The sequence below is a fragment of the Topomyia yanbarensis genome, chromosome 1 (genome assembly GCF_030247195.1).
Source record: "Topomyia yanbarensis strain Yona2022 chromosome 1, ASM3024719v1, whole genome shotgun sequence".
Classification (NCBI taxonomy): Eukaryota; Metazoa; Arthropoda; class Insecta; order Diptera; family Culicidae; genus Topomyia; species Topomyia yanbarensis.
This window is the reverse complement of record NC_080670.1, coordinates 39,325,659-39,343,979: the sequence shown is the minus strand read 5'-3', so window position 1 is coordinate 39,343,979 and position 18,321 is coordinate 39,325,659. Positions and strand designations below refer to the sequence as shown.

The window sequence follows — 18,321 nt, the reverse complement described above, 5'->3', positions numbered from 1 at the left end:
CTTTATTTTGGCTTTTTAACATGTCTCTAGAATCAGGTTGTTTTCCTAAAACATGGAAAAGCTCTTTCCTAGTTCCAATTTTTAAAAATGGTAAAAAATCCGATGTGCGTAACTATCGTGGAATAGCTATCATCTCGTGCATTCCCAAGATTTTCGAGGCGATTGTTAATGAAAATTTATTCCACCAAATCAAGAACAGAATTACCCATGTGCAACATGGTTTTTTCAAAGGGCGTTCTACAAGTACAAATCTACTCGAATTCATTAACTACACATTAACAGCAATGGATAACGGAAACCACGTTGAAGCTCTTTATACAGATTTTAGCAAAGCATTTGATCGCATCGACATACCCATGCTACTTTTTAAATTAGAAAAAATGGGGTTTGAGCCAGGACTTCTTACATGGGTACAATCATATCTTACAAATCGTGAACAAGCTGTTAGATTTAAAGGGATAAAATCAATCCCAATTCAAGTTACATCAGGAGTCCCTCAAGGGTCTCATTTGGGCCCGCTATTCTTTATTTTATTTGTTAACGACATTTCCTTCATTCTAAAAAATGTAAAAGTTCTTATATATGCTGATGATATGAAACTATTTCTAGAAATAAGAAATGGTGAAGACTTTCAGACATTTCAAAACGAAGTAAATATATTTTATACATGGTGTAATAAAAGCCTGCTGAAATTGAATGTAAAAAAATGTAATTCCATAACATTGAGTAGAAAGAATAATATACAGAACAATAGAATCTTATTGGGAAATCAACAAGTAGAAAAGTGTGACAGAATAAGAGATCTAGGAGTTATTATAGATTCCAAAATAACATTCATAGATCATTATAACACAATAATTAACAAAGCAAACAGCACACTAGGTTTTATTAAACGCTTTAGCTATAATTTCCAAGATCCCTACACAATAAAGACATTATATGTAGCCTATGTGCGTTCAACACTAGAATATTGTAGTATAGTTTGGTCGCCTTTTTCAGCAACGCATGCAAACCGGATAGAATCAGTACAAAAGCAGTTTTTGATGTTCGCTCTTCGTAAACTAGGTTGGACTGGACTACATTTGCCATCTTATGAAGCACGGTGCATGCTAATTGACATTCAAACCTTGAAAGATCGTCGTGAATTTTCTATGGTATCATTTGTAAACGACATTGTATCACATCGTATTGATTCAATCGAACTTTTATCGAAACTAAATTTTTATGCTCCTTCTCGACAACTACGTAACCGCAGCATCTTTTGTACAATTCGCCATCGCACTAATTATGCCAAGTTTGGCCCTTTAAACCAAATGATGAATATTTACAACAAACATTGCGAAAGCATTGACTTCACTATGTCGAAAACAAAACTTAAGCAGCAGTTTAAAGTAAACCAAAATTTCAACTAGTGTTAAGTTAGTTTAATAATTATTGTAAGAAACCGGTCTACATCTGATTGACGACTTGAAATAAATAAATAAATAAATAAAATAAATAAATAAAAACAACGTACTATCGTTATCAACGAGTTCGATAGTGGGTTGATGCGAAGGAAGCGCGTTGACTCATGTGCACTCGATCGATTTCCGGTGCTGAGATCACCATCTTTCGACGGGCCGGCTCCGGGGCCGAATTTTCCCATTCATTATCACTTGCGTAATTCTGCTCTCAATTAGATGTATGATTGTATGTATGTTCATAGTACACATGAGCACTAATGTGGTGAGTAATAACCGTAGCCGGTAGTCCACTTAGTTGTAGTGTGTAGCTGTTCTGCCGTGAAACGCATATCGGTCTCATTTGCTGTAGAATTCCCATACATGTGGGACTGTTATGCGTATCACGGCAGTGTTCGTCTATTCAAATCCTTCAATTCATTCAATTCCAATAATTTTCTAGTGCATATCGAAATACTATGCTTTTGGCTACCATGTCATACAGATAGTTAAAAGGCGAACGTTGAAATAATATAGTTATTAGCGAAAATAAACACACATACACATAAAACTATTTGAAGAAGTTTGCTACATTGCAATTCTTGCATCGACGATAGATATGGGGCGGTTTCCAAGAATAAAACATCCAGTATGTGATGAAGGCGCTGCATCCATTGTTTATTCAATGTTCGGTTGTAGAAATAAATAAACTTTCGAGTCTAAACAATTGCTTATAGATCGGGGGTGTCAGGTTCAACAAATTGGCATGTTTCGTATCGGTGACTTTCGAGTTGTTAGTCTTAATTTAATGAGTGCTACTTGCATTGAGAATGTTAGGAAAATTGAAAATAGCAATGCAGTTTTTCACACCATTCGCTAAATCTGCTTTAGAACGAATTGACAGCAGGTACTATGTTGAAATAATATTTTCAATGAGCGTTTTTCGTAACTTTCTCATTTCTGCAACAGATTACTGACGTTTAGGTAAGAACAAAATCTATTTAAAAGCCTGTGTAAACATTTAAGGTTGCACAGAGAATGCGCAAAATTCGCAAACGAAAAAAGCAGTTTTTTTACACACCGTATGTCAGATCTTCATAAAAATCAATCAGCAGTACTGTAACAACATTCTACATACGCTGATTGATTTTTATGAAGATCTGACATAAGGTGTGGAAAAAAACTGCTTTTTTCGTTTGCGAATTTTGCGCATTCTCTGTGCAACCTTAAAATGATAAACTTAACCCTTTATAAGGCGGTGGCAACTATATTGCCACCTTTTCGTTTCGTTCATAACGCTGGAATATGAAGTGAGAAGTGTTCCAATCTTATGAAATCTACTTGTTAGGACTCCGGCAACTCTTCTTATTGCTTTTTATTGAGATAGAGTGAAAAGTTTCAGATTGGTGAAGAGTTAAAAAAAAAATGCGGCGATTTCCCTTTGGACAGTAAAATTTTGAATCGATTTTGAAAAAAAATACTCTTGACAATATAAGTTGGTGATGAAAATTTGTAAAAACAGCTATTTTTAATCCAAAAATTTGGTTTATGAGTGGTAAAAATTGCAAAAAAAAAATGAATACATGAACATCTGTAATCTGTAGTCATTTTTCAACTTATCCTCAGAATCCAGGGATTATTAACTGTTAATCAGGAAATAAACAGTGACCCACCTTAATTTCTTTCTGAACTTCTGATCTAGCTCGATTTGTCTTTATATTTGCACCAATCTCGTTGGAAATACATCAAAAATTATGAATAGTGACGTTTTCTAACGGGCGGTAGCAAGTATATTTTCAAAACAGTTTTATTACGAAATAAATGTAAATATATTCTAAACTAAGTGAAAAAACCGTGTTTCTATTAATATAACATTCAGTAATAGCCCCAACCTCAGGGCCTTATAAAGAGTTAAAAATTCATGAAACTATTGCGCACTTCCCAGTAACCTGGACTCCGCACTTTCGAAGTGCGAGTAAATAAACTGCTACTGAAAACTGCGAGCTGTTATCAAAACTACACACTTTATACACACACTAGCGAAGTGTCAAAAATTGCAGCCAAACGGACTGTCAAAAAGTGCAGCTAAACGAGCATGAGGGTTTTGAGAGGCTCAAGTACAAGCGGAAGCCCTTGCAAAGCTTATGGGAGCTTCCGTGATGCCAGTTTACATTCATGGTTGCTAGTTTTACTGTTTTTCTCTCCCGCAAGTCTGTTATATAAAGTGTCTGTAATCAAAACGCACGTATTTCAAGTAATAGAGATGGTATAGATAGACCAGTCGAACTAACCAGTCTATAAGAGGAATTTATTAGAAGAACGTTAAGTGCGCGGTTCAAATCCAATTTTTATTGCCACAAGCAATATAGTCAATTGTTTTTTTTTTGAAACTATACTCCATTAAGATTTCTGACAGCTGATTTACAACTACAGATGCCAAGTCAAGCCAAAGGAATTTGTTTTGTTTTCATTGCGAAATTCCTAACCTCAACTCATTTTTTGGTAGTGCAAAATGTTTTATTTTCCTCATGAAATAATTCAGCACCGGGAATGGAAAGGCTAATAATTCTTTTTTAATCAAATTTTGTTTGAATTATTCGCTGCAAATATTTGAAAATGCATTATATAAAGTGACGGCTATCATATTTGATTGTAAAGTTATAATAAATCCCATATTTGTTTAAAAAAATATTGAACATTCATGATTTCCTCGACAAATTCCAAAACACGAAACTTTACTCGTTTGGATACACCAAATTCATCTTATCCGAATCTTTACTACAGGAAAATTTGAGCGTTACTATGACGCTGACGACCATGGAATAAATGACAGCCATTATGACCTATGAAAAGCTGGAAAGAGACAGTACATAACGAGTACCATCCAAGGATGCAAAATGCCTACCTTTTCTACGGCTGTAATTTTTCTATCTACATTCTCCTTTCTCATACGACGCTGCTGTCGCTCGCTGGTGCAGGACGCACAGCGCTGTACGGCAGCCTGTAAGCAAAGCAGTAACATGGCAAAAAAATACTGCCCCCAGTACAGCCACCCGACGCATGCGGTACAGCTTCTCTTTCCTTATTTTACACTTTTAATATTTTTAATTTATTCAATACTTTTAATCACAAACGACGACAATGAATGCGGTTCATTTACACCGCGACCGGCTTCAATGCTTTCGTGTGCGGGCCTCTTCCTTTGACTATGCAGAGAATGGTGTACAAAGCGAGAGAACAACCTTTGCTACGCCACATTCTCACCGAGCAGTCGGAGTACAGCAGCAAAACAAAAATGTATTTTACTGATGTACGGAGAAATGTACTCGGTTTGGCTACCGTTCTAGCAAGAGCAGTAGTGATGCGTCGCTGTAGCGCTGTCGCTGTAGCGTATGTATGGCTTGTGCAAATGTAAATATACCGGAAAAAATGTAGTTTACAGGTACCGTTCGCATCCCTGGTACCATCAATCAATGTTAGATTTATGCATGATGCATAAATCAACCCCAGTACATACATCTAAAAAATGACATCTACATAACCTGAAATTTGTTGTTAAATTCTACCTAGATGGTGCTAGTTACTGACGAGATGAACTCGAAACACAAAAATCAAACTTAATTTAAGTTAGGTCTTCCTTTCTGCGCAAATCCTCGACCAACATATGATTACGGCGTATCAGTTAACTGTCAAAATTATCTTTGAAAGGAAATTGCGGACAAACCGTTACTGGCCGAAGACAGTTCACAGCAGTTAATGAAAGAGAAAACTTTTCTCTTTTGTTTACTAACAGGATCTGTGATTGGCGGGTAACGGTTTGTTCGGAATTTCCACTCAAAGCGGATTTTGACAGTTGGCTCTTACGTCCTAATAATATGTTTGTTAAGAATTGGTTTAATCCAATTAGGCCTTTTGGGAATTAATACTTAATAAACCTGTAATGCAAAAGAATAAGCTGAATAGGAACTGTTCAAGCCATTTGCCAACCAAATCGTTTGTTGAGTAGTGTCATCAAATGATCACAAAACAAAAGCAAAACTCGATTGAGGATGCCATGCATTGAAGTGCTACAGAATAGATTTATCCAGTACACAGTCTATAGAGAACAGTTGCGCAAAGAGTGAAGTCAAAAAAAGCCTAGCTATCGAGCACAATTGGAATCCATCTCTGATGCCTCTGCAGCAAAGTTGGATTCTAATTTTGCTCGATATGTAGACTTTTTTCGGCTTCACTTTCTGCACACTCTTTGTGTACCTTTATACTAAGGCCTTTGGATGAAGCCAATAAAACAAAAAGAAAAGCATAAACAGATGACGTAGCGGGCTTTTGTGTTGTTATACGTTTTGCTTCGGTTCGGTCATAATTATTTTTATCGGTAATTTCGAGATAAAAAGTGTCGCTAAATATTGGAATCAGAAGATCCGAGGTGAAGCTCGGCCTTTTCTCTCTTTTCATCGTGTTCTATGAATCAGGATGCTCGTCCGGATGTTTATGTTTACTTCCAGAGGCCCTGGCAGCCATGCTTAATTTCACAAGCATAAAACTAATACACTCAAAAATGCCAAATGTTCCCACCTTTCTTTCTCTTCATGTTGCGTGGAAGTGCTCTATAAAGTCAAGATGGAGAAAAAGGTGGGAACATTTGACACTTTTGAGTGTATTAGTATTATACTTGCAAAATTAAGCATGGCGGCCGGGGCCCTTGAAGTAAACATCAACATCCGAACGAGCATCCTGATTCTTTGGCGCACGATGAAAAGTGAGAAAAGGCCGAGCTTCACTTCGGATCTATCGATTAGAACACTTATGGACACTTTTTACCTCGAAAAAAAAAACCGATTAAATTAACTATGACCGAACCGAAACAAAACTTATGGCAACAGAAGGGCCCGCTACGTCAACTGTTTGTGCTTTTCTTCTTCATATCCTCTTGTTTTTTCGGCTTCATCAAAGAAAAATGACAACCGCGCACACAGAAAAAAATGTGCACACCTGTATCCGTCTTGCTATAAAGTACTTTACACTTATAGTTACTATATTCATAGTTAGGCGGAGACACTGAGCGGAGCCAATCGAACATGTCAAATGCCGGAGCCAAACGAGCATGACGTCACATAACATGTTCTTTTCGGATGTATATGGAAAAGGTATTGTGATTATGGTGATGATTATTTTACTCTTTCCTTGTGTTATCGAGCGTAGAGAATCAAAAATTAACAATACGTTTTCTGTATCACCAGGAGATATTCGCACAAATATGAAACCACATCATATCTTGAAATTCGTATTGCTATTCGTACATGCAAAGTTCTCACTAATGACGTCAACAATAAAACTGTTAAGCTAGAGCTTGAACATTTGCATGGGATGCCAGTGTTTTCTTCCTGAAATAAGAGCTGCCAGTTTTCCGGTTTTTGAGTCCGCCTAACTATGAATATAGTATCTATATTTACACTCTGTAACTGTATTAGTGTGTTCAACGATTTGTTTTCCTCCACCTGTCATAAGTGTCGATTTCGCCACCTGGGTGCCAGTTTGACGCTACAGAATTAACTTTGTTTACATTAAACGAGTTTTGATTCGAGCCAACAACATCCAGCCATCAATACAGTTAAACTAACCCGCTTGGTAGAAAATCTGGCAGGATTCCGGCTGCTGTCAAAACTTTCAAAATTGTGCTGCCTGAATTCAATATGGCTTCCCACTGAGACGTCCAAAAAATTGTTTCAAAATCGTTCAACACGGGTCCAACGATGGACGTTCGTTGAACGGTTATTTGGGCGTTGTCCAAATTGGTCCAACGAACGTCCTTCACTGGACGATTTTGCAACCAACCGTTCTTAGAGGGTTCCTTCTATGAACGGTTGGTTTCAACATCGTCCAATGAAGGACGTTCGTTGGACGACGTCCAAATTATCGTTCAACAGATGTCCACCGTTGGACCCGCGTTGAACGATATTGAAACAATTTTTTGGGCTTCTCAGGTATTATTTGACGTCTAGGACACCTAGTATAGATATACATCTATACGCGATGTGTACGATTCTCCATCTGATTTGGCAAAAATATCCACTCAATTGAACCTCAATCTAGCACTAACACAACTGCACATGGATTAGTCCATACTTTTGCAAACTACGGCGGGCAGCTTCGCCGTACCGATTCACCTTCGTTTGGATTGGTTTAAATTTCACCATGTTGACTGTTTGACTGTCAATATTTCAAGATGGATGGGCATTCACCGAGAGTTTGAAAAGCAAAGGGTATATTAGATATTGCTCTAATATGGTAAGTAATATGAAATATTTGTTTCTTTTTCCATGGTGAGGGTCTTTTCCTTGTTTCAGTCAGTGTTGAGCTCCATCACGGTACTGATGGCAAACCTGCTAGACAAAAGAGAATGAAACGGTTAGCAGTTGAAACAGTAAGCGATCCCTCTAAGAACGGTTGGTTTCAAAATCGTCCAATGAAGGACGTTCGTTGGACCAATTTGGACAACGTCCAAATAACCGTTCAACAGATGTCCATCGTTGGACCCGTGTTGAACGATTTTGCAACAATTTTTTGGACGTCTCAGTGGGATGCTTATTGAGTTACGGTTCTCATTCCAATCAATTGACAACAGTCAAACGGTTCTCTTCTGAATCTCTCACTCATTGGAATTATTATTGAGAGGAAGGGAAACAGACCGTCATTTTATTAGCAATATAAATACGGTTATGACGGTCATCTTATTACAAACAACGAGCTAGAATTAACAAACAGGCGGTTTCACATAAATAGCTATGCATAAAAGAAACTGAAAGGTGGAGAAAAAAGGAACAAAGCACCGCATGCTGCCTGAATACAATACACTGATAATATTTCGTTTACTATACCAATACCAAATAAATGGTACTCAATCTGTCTATCATTTCAATGCGTTCTCTCTCGCACGGCTTCTGTGAGAGATAGTTAACTGAAACACGATCCGAGGATAATGGAAATGAAATAACGGTCATTTTTGTGGTGATACGGTCACTTCATATTTACCGTCACATGTCAAAGACCATCGTGAGATTGCACAGCACTGGTTTCAGTATTCCAGATCCACTTTGGAATAACGCGAGGGCCCATCATGTTGACTGTAACTTTGAGTGACTTCTATCGAGTTACTCAATAAATTCGTACGGAGTGAATTGAAAAGCTACTGTTTCGCAACTTACAGCACTTTCCCAGTAAAGTTCATCCGGAAATGAACTGGAATTCTGGCTGGTTCCAGTTCGTATTCCGGCTCCAGTGACACAACCGATTCTAGCTAGAATCGGTTGTGTCACTGGAGCCGGAATGCGAACTGGAACCAGCCAGAATTCCAGTTCATTTCCAGCTGAGCTTAACTGGGTTATTTATAGTACTACTCTTTGTAATTTATTGTACATTGTTACAAAAAAGTATAATAATCTGAATAAAGTGTCCTGTATCCAGCTTTTTACGTGCCATAATGACGGTCTAAATTGTTCAGTTCGTAATTCGTTTAATGGCCCTTTTTTGACAATCGTTTACGTCCGAGGTGTATACAGGTGTACACATTTTTTTTTCTATGTGTGCATCAGCTGTCACTTTTTTAGGGCAAACAAGAAGAATGAAGAAGAAAACAGAAGCACGTGGTCTCATACTTCATTCTGATTGGTTAGTGATGTAAACATTTGCTCTTTTGCGTTCCCGGACGCCATACTTATTTTTACCACGTGCTTACAAGCTTCGTTTCGATTGGTCGATTTGTTGATTATGTGCTTCGCGGTCCTGGGCCGCCATGATTAATTTCACTAGCAACAAACCAACAAACTCAAACTTGACGAATGTGAACACCTATACTATAATGCATCTCAGTTTACGTCAACCGCCCAGTGAGATTAAGTCATCCTACGTTAGTTCAATGCGTTGGATGTTTATTCAATAAAGGCCCGACATCTTCAACTGGGCCTTGCTGTCAAACTGGCGTAAACGACTATTGTCAAAAATGGCAATTAAACGTATTACGAACTGAACAATTTAGACCGCCATTATGGCACGTAAAAAGCTGGATAGTCGATTGAAATTAGTGATGGGCATTTTGAAAAATAAAATCGATTTTACTGCATCGATCTTTTTAATGCGAAAACATCGATGTTGTCAAACATCGAGCCGGGAAAAATCGATGCAAAAAATCGATTTTTCGAAGTAAAAAGATCGATTGTGGAAAAAATCGCGTTTTTTTTCAATGGGAATTTTGAAAGAAAAATCGATTTTACTAAATCGATTTTATTGAATCAATAAAATCGATGTTGTCAAACATCGAACCGAAAAGATCGGATACAAAAAATCGATTTTTCAAGCTGAAAAAATCGATTTTGAAAAAATCACATCGATATCGCCCATTCCTAATTGAAATATTTCGCCATATTATTTTTATCAACACTAATGCCCTAATGCGTTTCTTGCTCCGAAAGAAAAATGTTTGTTTACTGTGCACGATAGAGAGCCATCTGACATGCTCGATAGGTACATTTGACTTCAATCTGGCCGAACCTTTAAACATAAACAACGCCTTTGCCATAGCTTTATTAATTCGGTTGCATAAAATTATTTTTATTCATCATTTCACGTCAACAAAGTGGAAGAAAGTTCGACTACGTATTTTTAACGTCAGTAACACCGTAAAAAAAATCAAAAACAAGATATGGTTAATGAATGACCCGATTAGAAAATAACCAGAGCTTCAAACAGTTTGATACGATAGGAATGATCTCTCTTGGAACAAATAAATGCCTATCTCAAGAGGCTCAATATTTTGCTGTCTGTCCTGTCTAAATTAAACGCAATTCTGAGATGGAAACATAGCTCATCAGTTTCAGCGTAGTTGAAATATGCAGTGCACTCGAGCTTGTCAGTCCTCACCTCACATCGTCCTTATAGGGATGTCGAAAATAGAATTCTCTACGCCAATCGGTAACAAACATGTTTTTGTTTTCGATTCGTTGGCATAAAATTATTTGTATTATTGGTTATTATCGTGCTGCGATGTTTTGCACTGCTTCTCTGATGTATGCATGAATAAAAATGTTGTCGGATTATTATTCACGGAAGAAACCAAACTGCTTTGTGGTTTACAGGGGAATGTCAGTACATCGCAGTGTATGTTTGAATTTTTGTTCTTCGGATTGTTTTGAATCAGTTCAAACTTCGGCAGCGTGGTTTGACGCAGCCCACTGAGACGTCCAAAAAATTGTTTAAAAATCGTTCAACACGGGTCCAACGATGGACGTTCGTTGAACGGTTATTTGGACGTTGTCCAAATTGGTCCAACGAACGTCCTTCATTGGACGATTTTGAAACCAACCGTTCTTAGAGGGAGAGATGATTCATTGGTGCTTAAGAGGGTGACATGACGTCATATTATCGTAGTCAACATAAGAACTTTGTTTTTAACAAAATGAACGAAATTCGTTCTAAATACGATCGAGGAGCGCTCTGGTTTTGACGTTGTCAAACTGATCCCATCGTTCGGTGTCTGTACACGGAAAAATAAAACAACCCACAGAATAAGTTCTTTTAACTTAAATTTAGGTACTTTTGAGTTTTGCATCGCTTTCGCTTAGTGTTGTCAAAAACAAAGCGAGAAATTCGACGCAGTCGAGGTCTTCCGTGGAATAACGTACTTTTGAGTTGTTTATGGTATACTCATTAGGTAGGTTCAACTTAAATTTAAGTATATTTCACTCAAGGTTGAGTATAAAAAACCTATCAATGAGTTGTGATTCTTGCCATGGCTAAAGGGAAACTACCTTCAACACGATTTACTTAATTTTACCTGATTCCACGATACCCCGAGATCGAGTCAAAAGAGCTCAACTTTGGGTAGTTTTTCGTATGTGTGTATGTAGAAATACCCTCTAAGAACGGTTGGTTTCAAAATCGTCTAATAGACTTTTCTACGTCTCATGTACGTACACGTCACATGACACAAATACTACTTCACTAGCTGGTGGAAAATAATAAACAAAGACGGCAAAAGCAAATGGGATTGTTTTCAACCAGTAAGCTGCATTGGTGTTCGTGAGACTGGCCGACAAGAACTCAATGAAGAACGTTCGTTGGAGCAACGTTAGACGACTTCCAAATAACAGTTCAACAGACGTCCATCGTTGGACCCGTGTTGAGCGATTTCGAAACATTTTTTTATGCTTCTTGGTGGGTAGGGGCGTCAGTTGTCTGTTGGTGTTTGTATCAAATGAGAGAAGTGACGTTTATTAAGTGTTAAATAGAAAAAAGTGATAGTTATTAAACTTACTTAGGGAAACTGCCCTTCGTTTGAGTTGCAATGAGGCGCGTTTAATTTTGAATCATTCGGTTTATTGTTTTCATAAAGCTCGACCATTAATCCAAAATACTGTTGAATTATTTTAACTAGTTTTCTACGAAAAGATCCTTGTTTGACACGTTTGGTCTTACTTGACAGTAGTTTTAACCATTGACAGTTACCCAGCAAATTGATAGCGGCGAAGTTGTTTGAAAGGAAAAAATACCTGCAATGGCATTTGAATCAACAGATCCTTTTGGTAACTGAATCGATTCTTTCGATTAATGTTCACTTTTCACCAATAAAAATGCTAATGCAGACTTGGAGAAAGTAAATAAAAGTCTAGTGATATTTACTTTCACATTGACGGTTTTAGCTTGAAGTGTTCCCAGTACGAGCGGTGCTATACCTTCGTTCCATTTATTTCTTACTGTTTGATTTTTGCTGTTCAATTATCTGAAAGCCTTTCGTTGTCCACCTTAGAGATTGCGCATGCCACATTATGGAGTGGCTTGCGTCTTGACTTTTTTTTATCGCAAATAGGCTCTAGAATTGCAACAAGCGAGTTAAAACCCGTTGCAGCTTCGTTAGATCTAGTTTGGACCTGCTCACGCAGGTAAAGCCTGTTCTCAAGTACTTTATTCGCTGATTCAGCGAATTCACCTAGGTGTAACCCATAATTACCGCTCAAGTATAGCTGTATGTGTCATTTATCTCATAATGCTTCTCTGTGAGGCATTTCGTTTTTCGGTGTTTCGGCTTGAAACATCCGGCACTAGCCCAACAGTATTGTTCTCAAAACTACAATTCCGGGAGCACAAAAACAATGATGCACTCCCAGGGGGAGCGGGTCCACGCACGTCAGAGATCGAAGATTACGGGACCAGTTTCTACGCGGTTTCCGTAATTTTCCCCGGTCTTACGTCCGTATCGCATTCTCTACACACTCTCGTACTATCAGCTTGTACTTTCCGGCACAATCCACACCCGCTCGGGTAGAGATGACGTTTCAAAACAAACCATCTCCTGTCCGCTTGCTGCTGATACGCGCGGCACACATTCACAGCCACACGTGTCTGCTAGTGTCTGTGACCTGCTGTGTTCGCGCTGGCCACGAAGCTACCATCTGTTTTTTCCGTTGCGCTTGTTTTTGTTTGTTTGGCTGGCTGACTGGCGGGTTTTCGTTCGTGTCGATTCGGCTTCGACACAAACACAGCAATTTCGTGCGTTCGTTTGTTCGTTCGGGTAATATATAAAACGAGCTCAACGAACCGGACCCGATGCAAGTTGAATTTTAGCCGTTGAAGCTAGCAGTCGTTTACCGATTTCTTTGCTCTCGTTAGCCAAAAGAAACTTCCGCCGAGTGGGAAGACACAAGAGGAATACTAAAACCAAACAGTGTGTTCTTGAGAAGCAAATATAAGCAAAAGAGCAAAGTTCCTGTGAAGGTTTTTTTTTCTGGGATTGGAAAAGCGTTAAGTGAGGGCAGAGTACAGTTTGGTGTGCGTGTTCCGAGAAACTTTTCTTCCTGCCAGGCGAAGAAAAGATTGTGGAACCGGTGGCAGCAGAAGATATTTTCTGACAATGATAGAACAACAATAAAGGCCGTGTGTGAAAGATTGCAAATCTTTTGATCTAGTCAGCAAACTTTCGAAGAGATATTGTGCTCTTCGAATTAAAACGTCTGAAGTTGTGATAACAAAGCGGATTAGATTGTGAACCAAAGTTGTTCTTCGAAATATTTAAAGTGGGACACCGTTAACCCCAGTAGTAGTAGTACCTGTGATATCGCTTGCAAAGCAAGCCGCCAAAATAAATAAGCTCAAGAAGATGGTCGGCAGTAACGGAACCTTAATGACGATGCGTCTCGTTCGTAGCAAATTGAGAAAGCGCGAAGAATCCAGCGTTAGTCCAGTGACGGCGACCAACGTGGAGGCTCCACCGTCGCATCATCACCACAACAACAGTAGCAGTTATAACAACAACAATAACAACAGCAACAACCATCATCACAATCACTATAGCAGTAGTAACCACAACAGCCAGCAGCATCAGCTAGAGAACGGATACTCGGTGCCGACTCCGGTGGCCTTCCGACAGAGCCCATCCACTGTGTGGGTGTTTCCACCGTTGCCACCGCAGCCTAATCTCTACAACTACAACGTCAATAGTCAAGTAAGTACCAAACTCCAGACTGATTTCATTGTTCATTGCCAGACCCATTCAAGTCATTGCTCCTTTGAAATTAGATCCGATGAGAACTGTAATTTCACGATTTAATCGGTTTTAAGAAGCAGAAGGACGGAGAACAGACAGAACAAAGCGGAGGTCATGATTATCCTTAAAAATGAGTTAGGGTGGTGCCCATTATCCAGACTTGTAATATTCACGAACTTGCAGGACTCGACATCCATTTCCATCATCAGTGTTAGTGAAGTTAGCACATTGCGAATCGAAAACCACCCTGTCGACCCTTCACATAATTTGCAGGAAGTTCACTGCACCCTTGATGGCCGATCGTGGCCACTGGCTCGACCAGGCCGCTGAACTCTTCCCTATACTGCGATCGGCGCATTATATTTCACCCCTGTTCGTCTGTAGCCGTCGCGCTGCGGTCATTCAAACACAAGGAAGACTTGTAGAATTCCTGTTTTTCAATTTTCATCTCTTTGCTCCTTCTGTGTGGTTCACGGCGAGGGCAAGTCTGCATAGCTTCCTTTGCACCAAGCGGCCATCGACCGAAACAGAAAAAAAAATTCAGTTCAAAAGAAGTAGCGTCTCGATACCCTCCTAAGCCGCCAACTCCCCGAATCCAAACCCTACAACATGCTGCCGAAATTGGGCACTTGGCAACGGCGAGCAGATTCAGGCCATCGCTTTCGTACTTCGAGCGATTGTGAGAGGAACTACACACAACCGCGGGTGTTTGGCAGGGAGAAAAGCCACCTTCAATTGTCTGTCGGTGATGAACTATTTTTATAACTTTCAAATTACATGTTGCTTCACCGACCGACCGACTGTTAGTCGTAGATACAGCCGACTGATAGGCGCGGTTTTCCGCGGTGCCCATATTCATGATGAATGAGTTTTGCCTCGTTCAATTTGAATAATTGTGACATGGGAGTTAGGAGATTGGAACGAAATAAAATTATTTCCTAGAGGATAAATTTAGTAGGAAGTGTGAAAGAATGGCTCACTCATTACTCTCCATAAGCAGTCAGATCCACCGAAAACTAGTTACGGTCGGGTTGCTAAGCTTACGGGGCAGGTATTACCAACCACGCGGTAGAGGGTAAACACGTCTCGTAGCTGAATAATTTCAATCGAAAGACCGTGGCTGTCTTGGATGGCTAATTTATTCATATGAAAAGCACCTGACAGTTCTTTGTTTATTTCGCTTGGATCCAACACAGCTATCGGTTCACCACAAACAAAGTAACGCACCTCTTGGCCACCCAAAAAAGAGTCGCTTCCTTTCCAGGAAACGAAACAATCTTCTGAGAAAATGCCACATGCTTATTCAATTCGAGAGCCAATCGCGAAGTTGTAGCGAGTGCAAATGGATCCACGAGGCTGCTCATGAGCCATTTTCTGATTATCACTACCATGTTAATTTTGCGCGGAGGTCGCCACGGTTTCATTTCTTCAACACTGTCATTGGAACAAATGGCGCCGTTCGGTAGTGTACGTGTGCATGTGCGGATTTAAAAACCGACAGTCAGAGGAAAGCCCCCACTAGCAGCAGCAAAGCGTGGATGGTATTGCCAGTGAAACGAGATTCAGGCTGAGTCATACGCCCTCTGACAGCCGTTGCACAAAAAATCGTACGTTGCCGAACGAAGTACGCAGCCAGAAAGTATACTAGCCGAGACACTTTCCTATTTGATCGTATGAAGCTACTTTTCCATCGTGAATTTAGTTCCAATTAGAAACGGTGGTCAGATTCCTATTGGCAACATGTCCATGTGCTTTGCTTGTAGACAATCTTTAACGGAGATTGACAAAACTTTGCAGTGGGCTTTAATGACACTAGACATCATAAATCACCACATTATCAACCACACATGCATCAGAGGGTTCATTTCCAATGCACACCTAGTATAATCCAATAATTTAAACTCATCAACTAACTCCGTGCCATTTTATTTGCTTACTTCCATTACAGGACGCGTTAGTAAACAACGAGAAGACCGGCTTCAAGGGACTGAAGCGACAGCTGTCCGGCCGGTTCAAGCGGTTGGTGTCGCGAAAATCGCATGAACCTGCACCGGCGATACCACCCGAACTGAAGCCCCAGCTGAAGACCATCTACGTTTATTAATAATAATAATATTAATTCTAATGATAGTGACGATAATAACTATATAGTAACTGTGTTAGGAAACAATCGAAAATGCTATTGATTAGTGTTCAGTCGATTTGTGTTTGTTTTGTTGCCTGACCGAGCAGATTCCGCTGCGAATTTGCAGCCCGTTAGGAGAAAACGTTTATTTTTCTAGTGTCCTGATCTTTTTTTACGTGCGAACGAACTCTTTGTGTTATGACCAAAAGTGGACGTGAAAGAATTAAAATTGATATTAAAGTTTTTAGAATTTCAGCTTTTGTAATTTCCAAAAATCATTTGCCAAGATAAACAGGATTTCCGAAAATTAGTAATATTAAAACAGATTGATATTTATCGCCATTCCAGTTCGTGATATGACGTGTATTCAAATGGTGTACTAGTTGAATCCCTATTTTTTTTTTAAATTAGCGCTTACCGAGCACATACAACGTAGTAGAAATCGAGTCGAAGAAGAGAAAGTAATTATTATTATTAGTAAACCTAGAAGAAGACTGACACACACATCAACCTTTCTTAAGGCAAGCTGTAGGAAGCAAGGATGAAAGTTCATGTACACCTTAAACGGGGTAGCTGAGAGGACTGGAGACGTTTCTTCTTTCTGTAATTGTGCACAACATCTCTCTGGCGGTTCCCGCCCCCAGAAGGCAGAAAATGAGCTTAACATATTCTGTCGCCCAGTGCTGCTTGTTTTCTGTTCAGTTTCAAGTATTTCCTGTATATTTCTAGAATTCATAACGAAACAGTTTTATCTTTATACTTATTCTAAAATTAAATGAAAACTCAAAAGAATAAAACAAAGTGAGAAAAAAAAATAAAAAGCAATACAAAAAACAATTACAAAAAGAAAACTAGAATAGTCAACAGCAGTCGCCCGTGCTGGAAGAGCTTAACACTCGTGTTAGAAGTAGAAAGAAAGAGGAGATATCTATTCTCCCCCCTTATGTGCTAGGCAGCTTAACATTGATTCCTTGAACAAACTGCATTACGCTATAGAATAAAAAAAAGTGCGTCAAAATAATCCAGTGGTGCCAGCTGGTTCAGCCGAAGCTAATACAAGAAACGCACAACGTTCATGAACTCAGACAGCAAACTAATCACCTACAGAAGTCACGGACAGACTTAAACATTTTGCGGACAAGTAGAACAAATCAGCCTTATCATAAAAGCAGAATGAGTATGAGACAGAAGAAGTAGTAGAAAAAGAAGCACAGCCAGAAGTAAATCGACAGGTAGAAAGAGAGAGACGAATAGGCAGTAGGAGGGAAGTTCACTCACATTGAGTGCCGAATGCACAAATACACACCAGGCAGGCATGTGCGTAAGGATAGTTGTAGTGACAGCTGCAGAGGTACCGATAGCCTACCGCCAAACGGATGAGTGTATTTGTGTGACCGATTAAATTGTATGAAACTTGTAATTTAAATAAAAACGATAATTTAAAAACGAAACGCAAAAAACCCATCATTCTGATGTGGTATATCACAGCCTATACCGGAAAGCAGCTGATCGAGGACCGCATGCTCTTTACGAGGTCATGTCGATATAAATCGCAAAGAGCAGAAGTCTGCATTTCGAAACAATAATAAAGAAGGGTGCCGAATTTTGGCTTAGGAACGTTAGGGTAGGACACTTGAATTAGAACAAGACCTATTTAGTCAGTTCAGACTTGGTGACTAGAAGGAAATTTTCTTCTAGTCACTAGCTGACGTGACTGTGAGAATAGGGACCATGAATATAGGTAAGTTCTTATTTTCAGCTAATAACAAGTGCCAATAATTCTGAATAATTATTGAAAACTTATACCTATGACATATTAATAAAAATGCTAATTAGCCAAATATAGGATAGACGAGCCCTTATTCATCTCAGGAGTCAGGACGTTACACTATTACGTTGATATATCGGCTCAATGTCACTAGATTACGCTTACACGGGTTTCAACATCTTTGCTTAGTTTCTACGAAATAAAAGAAAACGAAAAATCTGGCCTTGAAAACATAAAATCCTCGCTTTTGAACGAAGTGAAAAAACGAGAACAACGCACCCTTTTTATCCTACTATTTAAGCTACCGCGTTGAACAAAGGTAGCAGACACTTCTCTAACTAATGTGTTCAAATGGAATGAATGCAGGTGCCGAGATGAATTAGGGCACAGTTACCCTACCTACGATTTTTACTTATTAAGAAGTTGTGCCTGTAATGCCTTGAAATCGCCTGGA

At 39.2% G+C, this 18,321-nt stretch overlaps 1 protein-coding gene across 4 annotated transcripts in view; it reads left to right on the top strand.

The window, feature by feature from the left end:
- The window catches only part of LOC131677403 (myb-like protein A), a 444,108-nt gene extending 426,558 nt beyond the window's left edge, over positions 1-17,550 (top strand). For all 4 annotated transcript variants that reach the window (XM_058957206.1, XM_058957207.1, XM_058957208.1 and 1 more), the window contains 2 exons: positions 13,635-13,932; positions 15,923-17,550. In XM_058957206.1, coding sequence (XP_058813189.1) covers positions 13,635-13,932; positions 15,923-16,078 — 454 coding nt within the window. In that variant the 3' untranslated portion in view covers positions 16,079-17,550. The remainder of the gene's footprint in view (positions 1-13,634; positions 13,933-15,922) is intronic.
- The last annotated feature ends 771 nt before the right edge of the window (positions 17,551-18,321 follow it).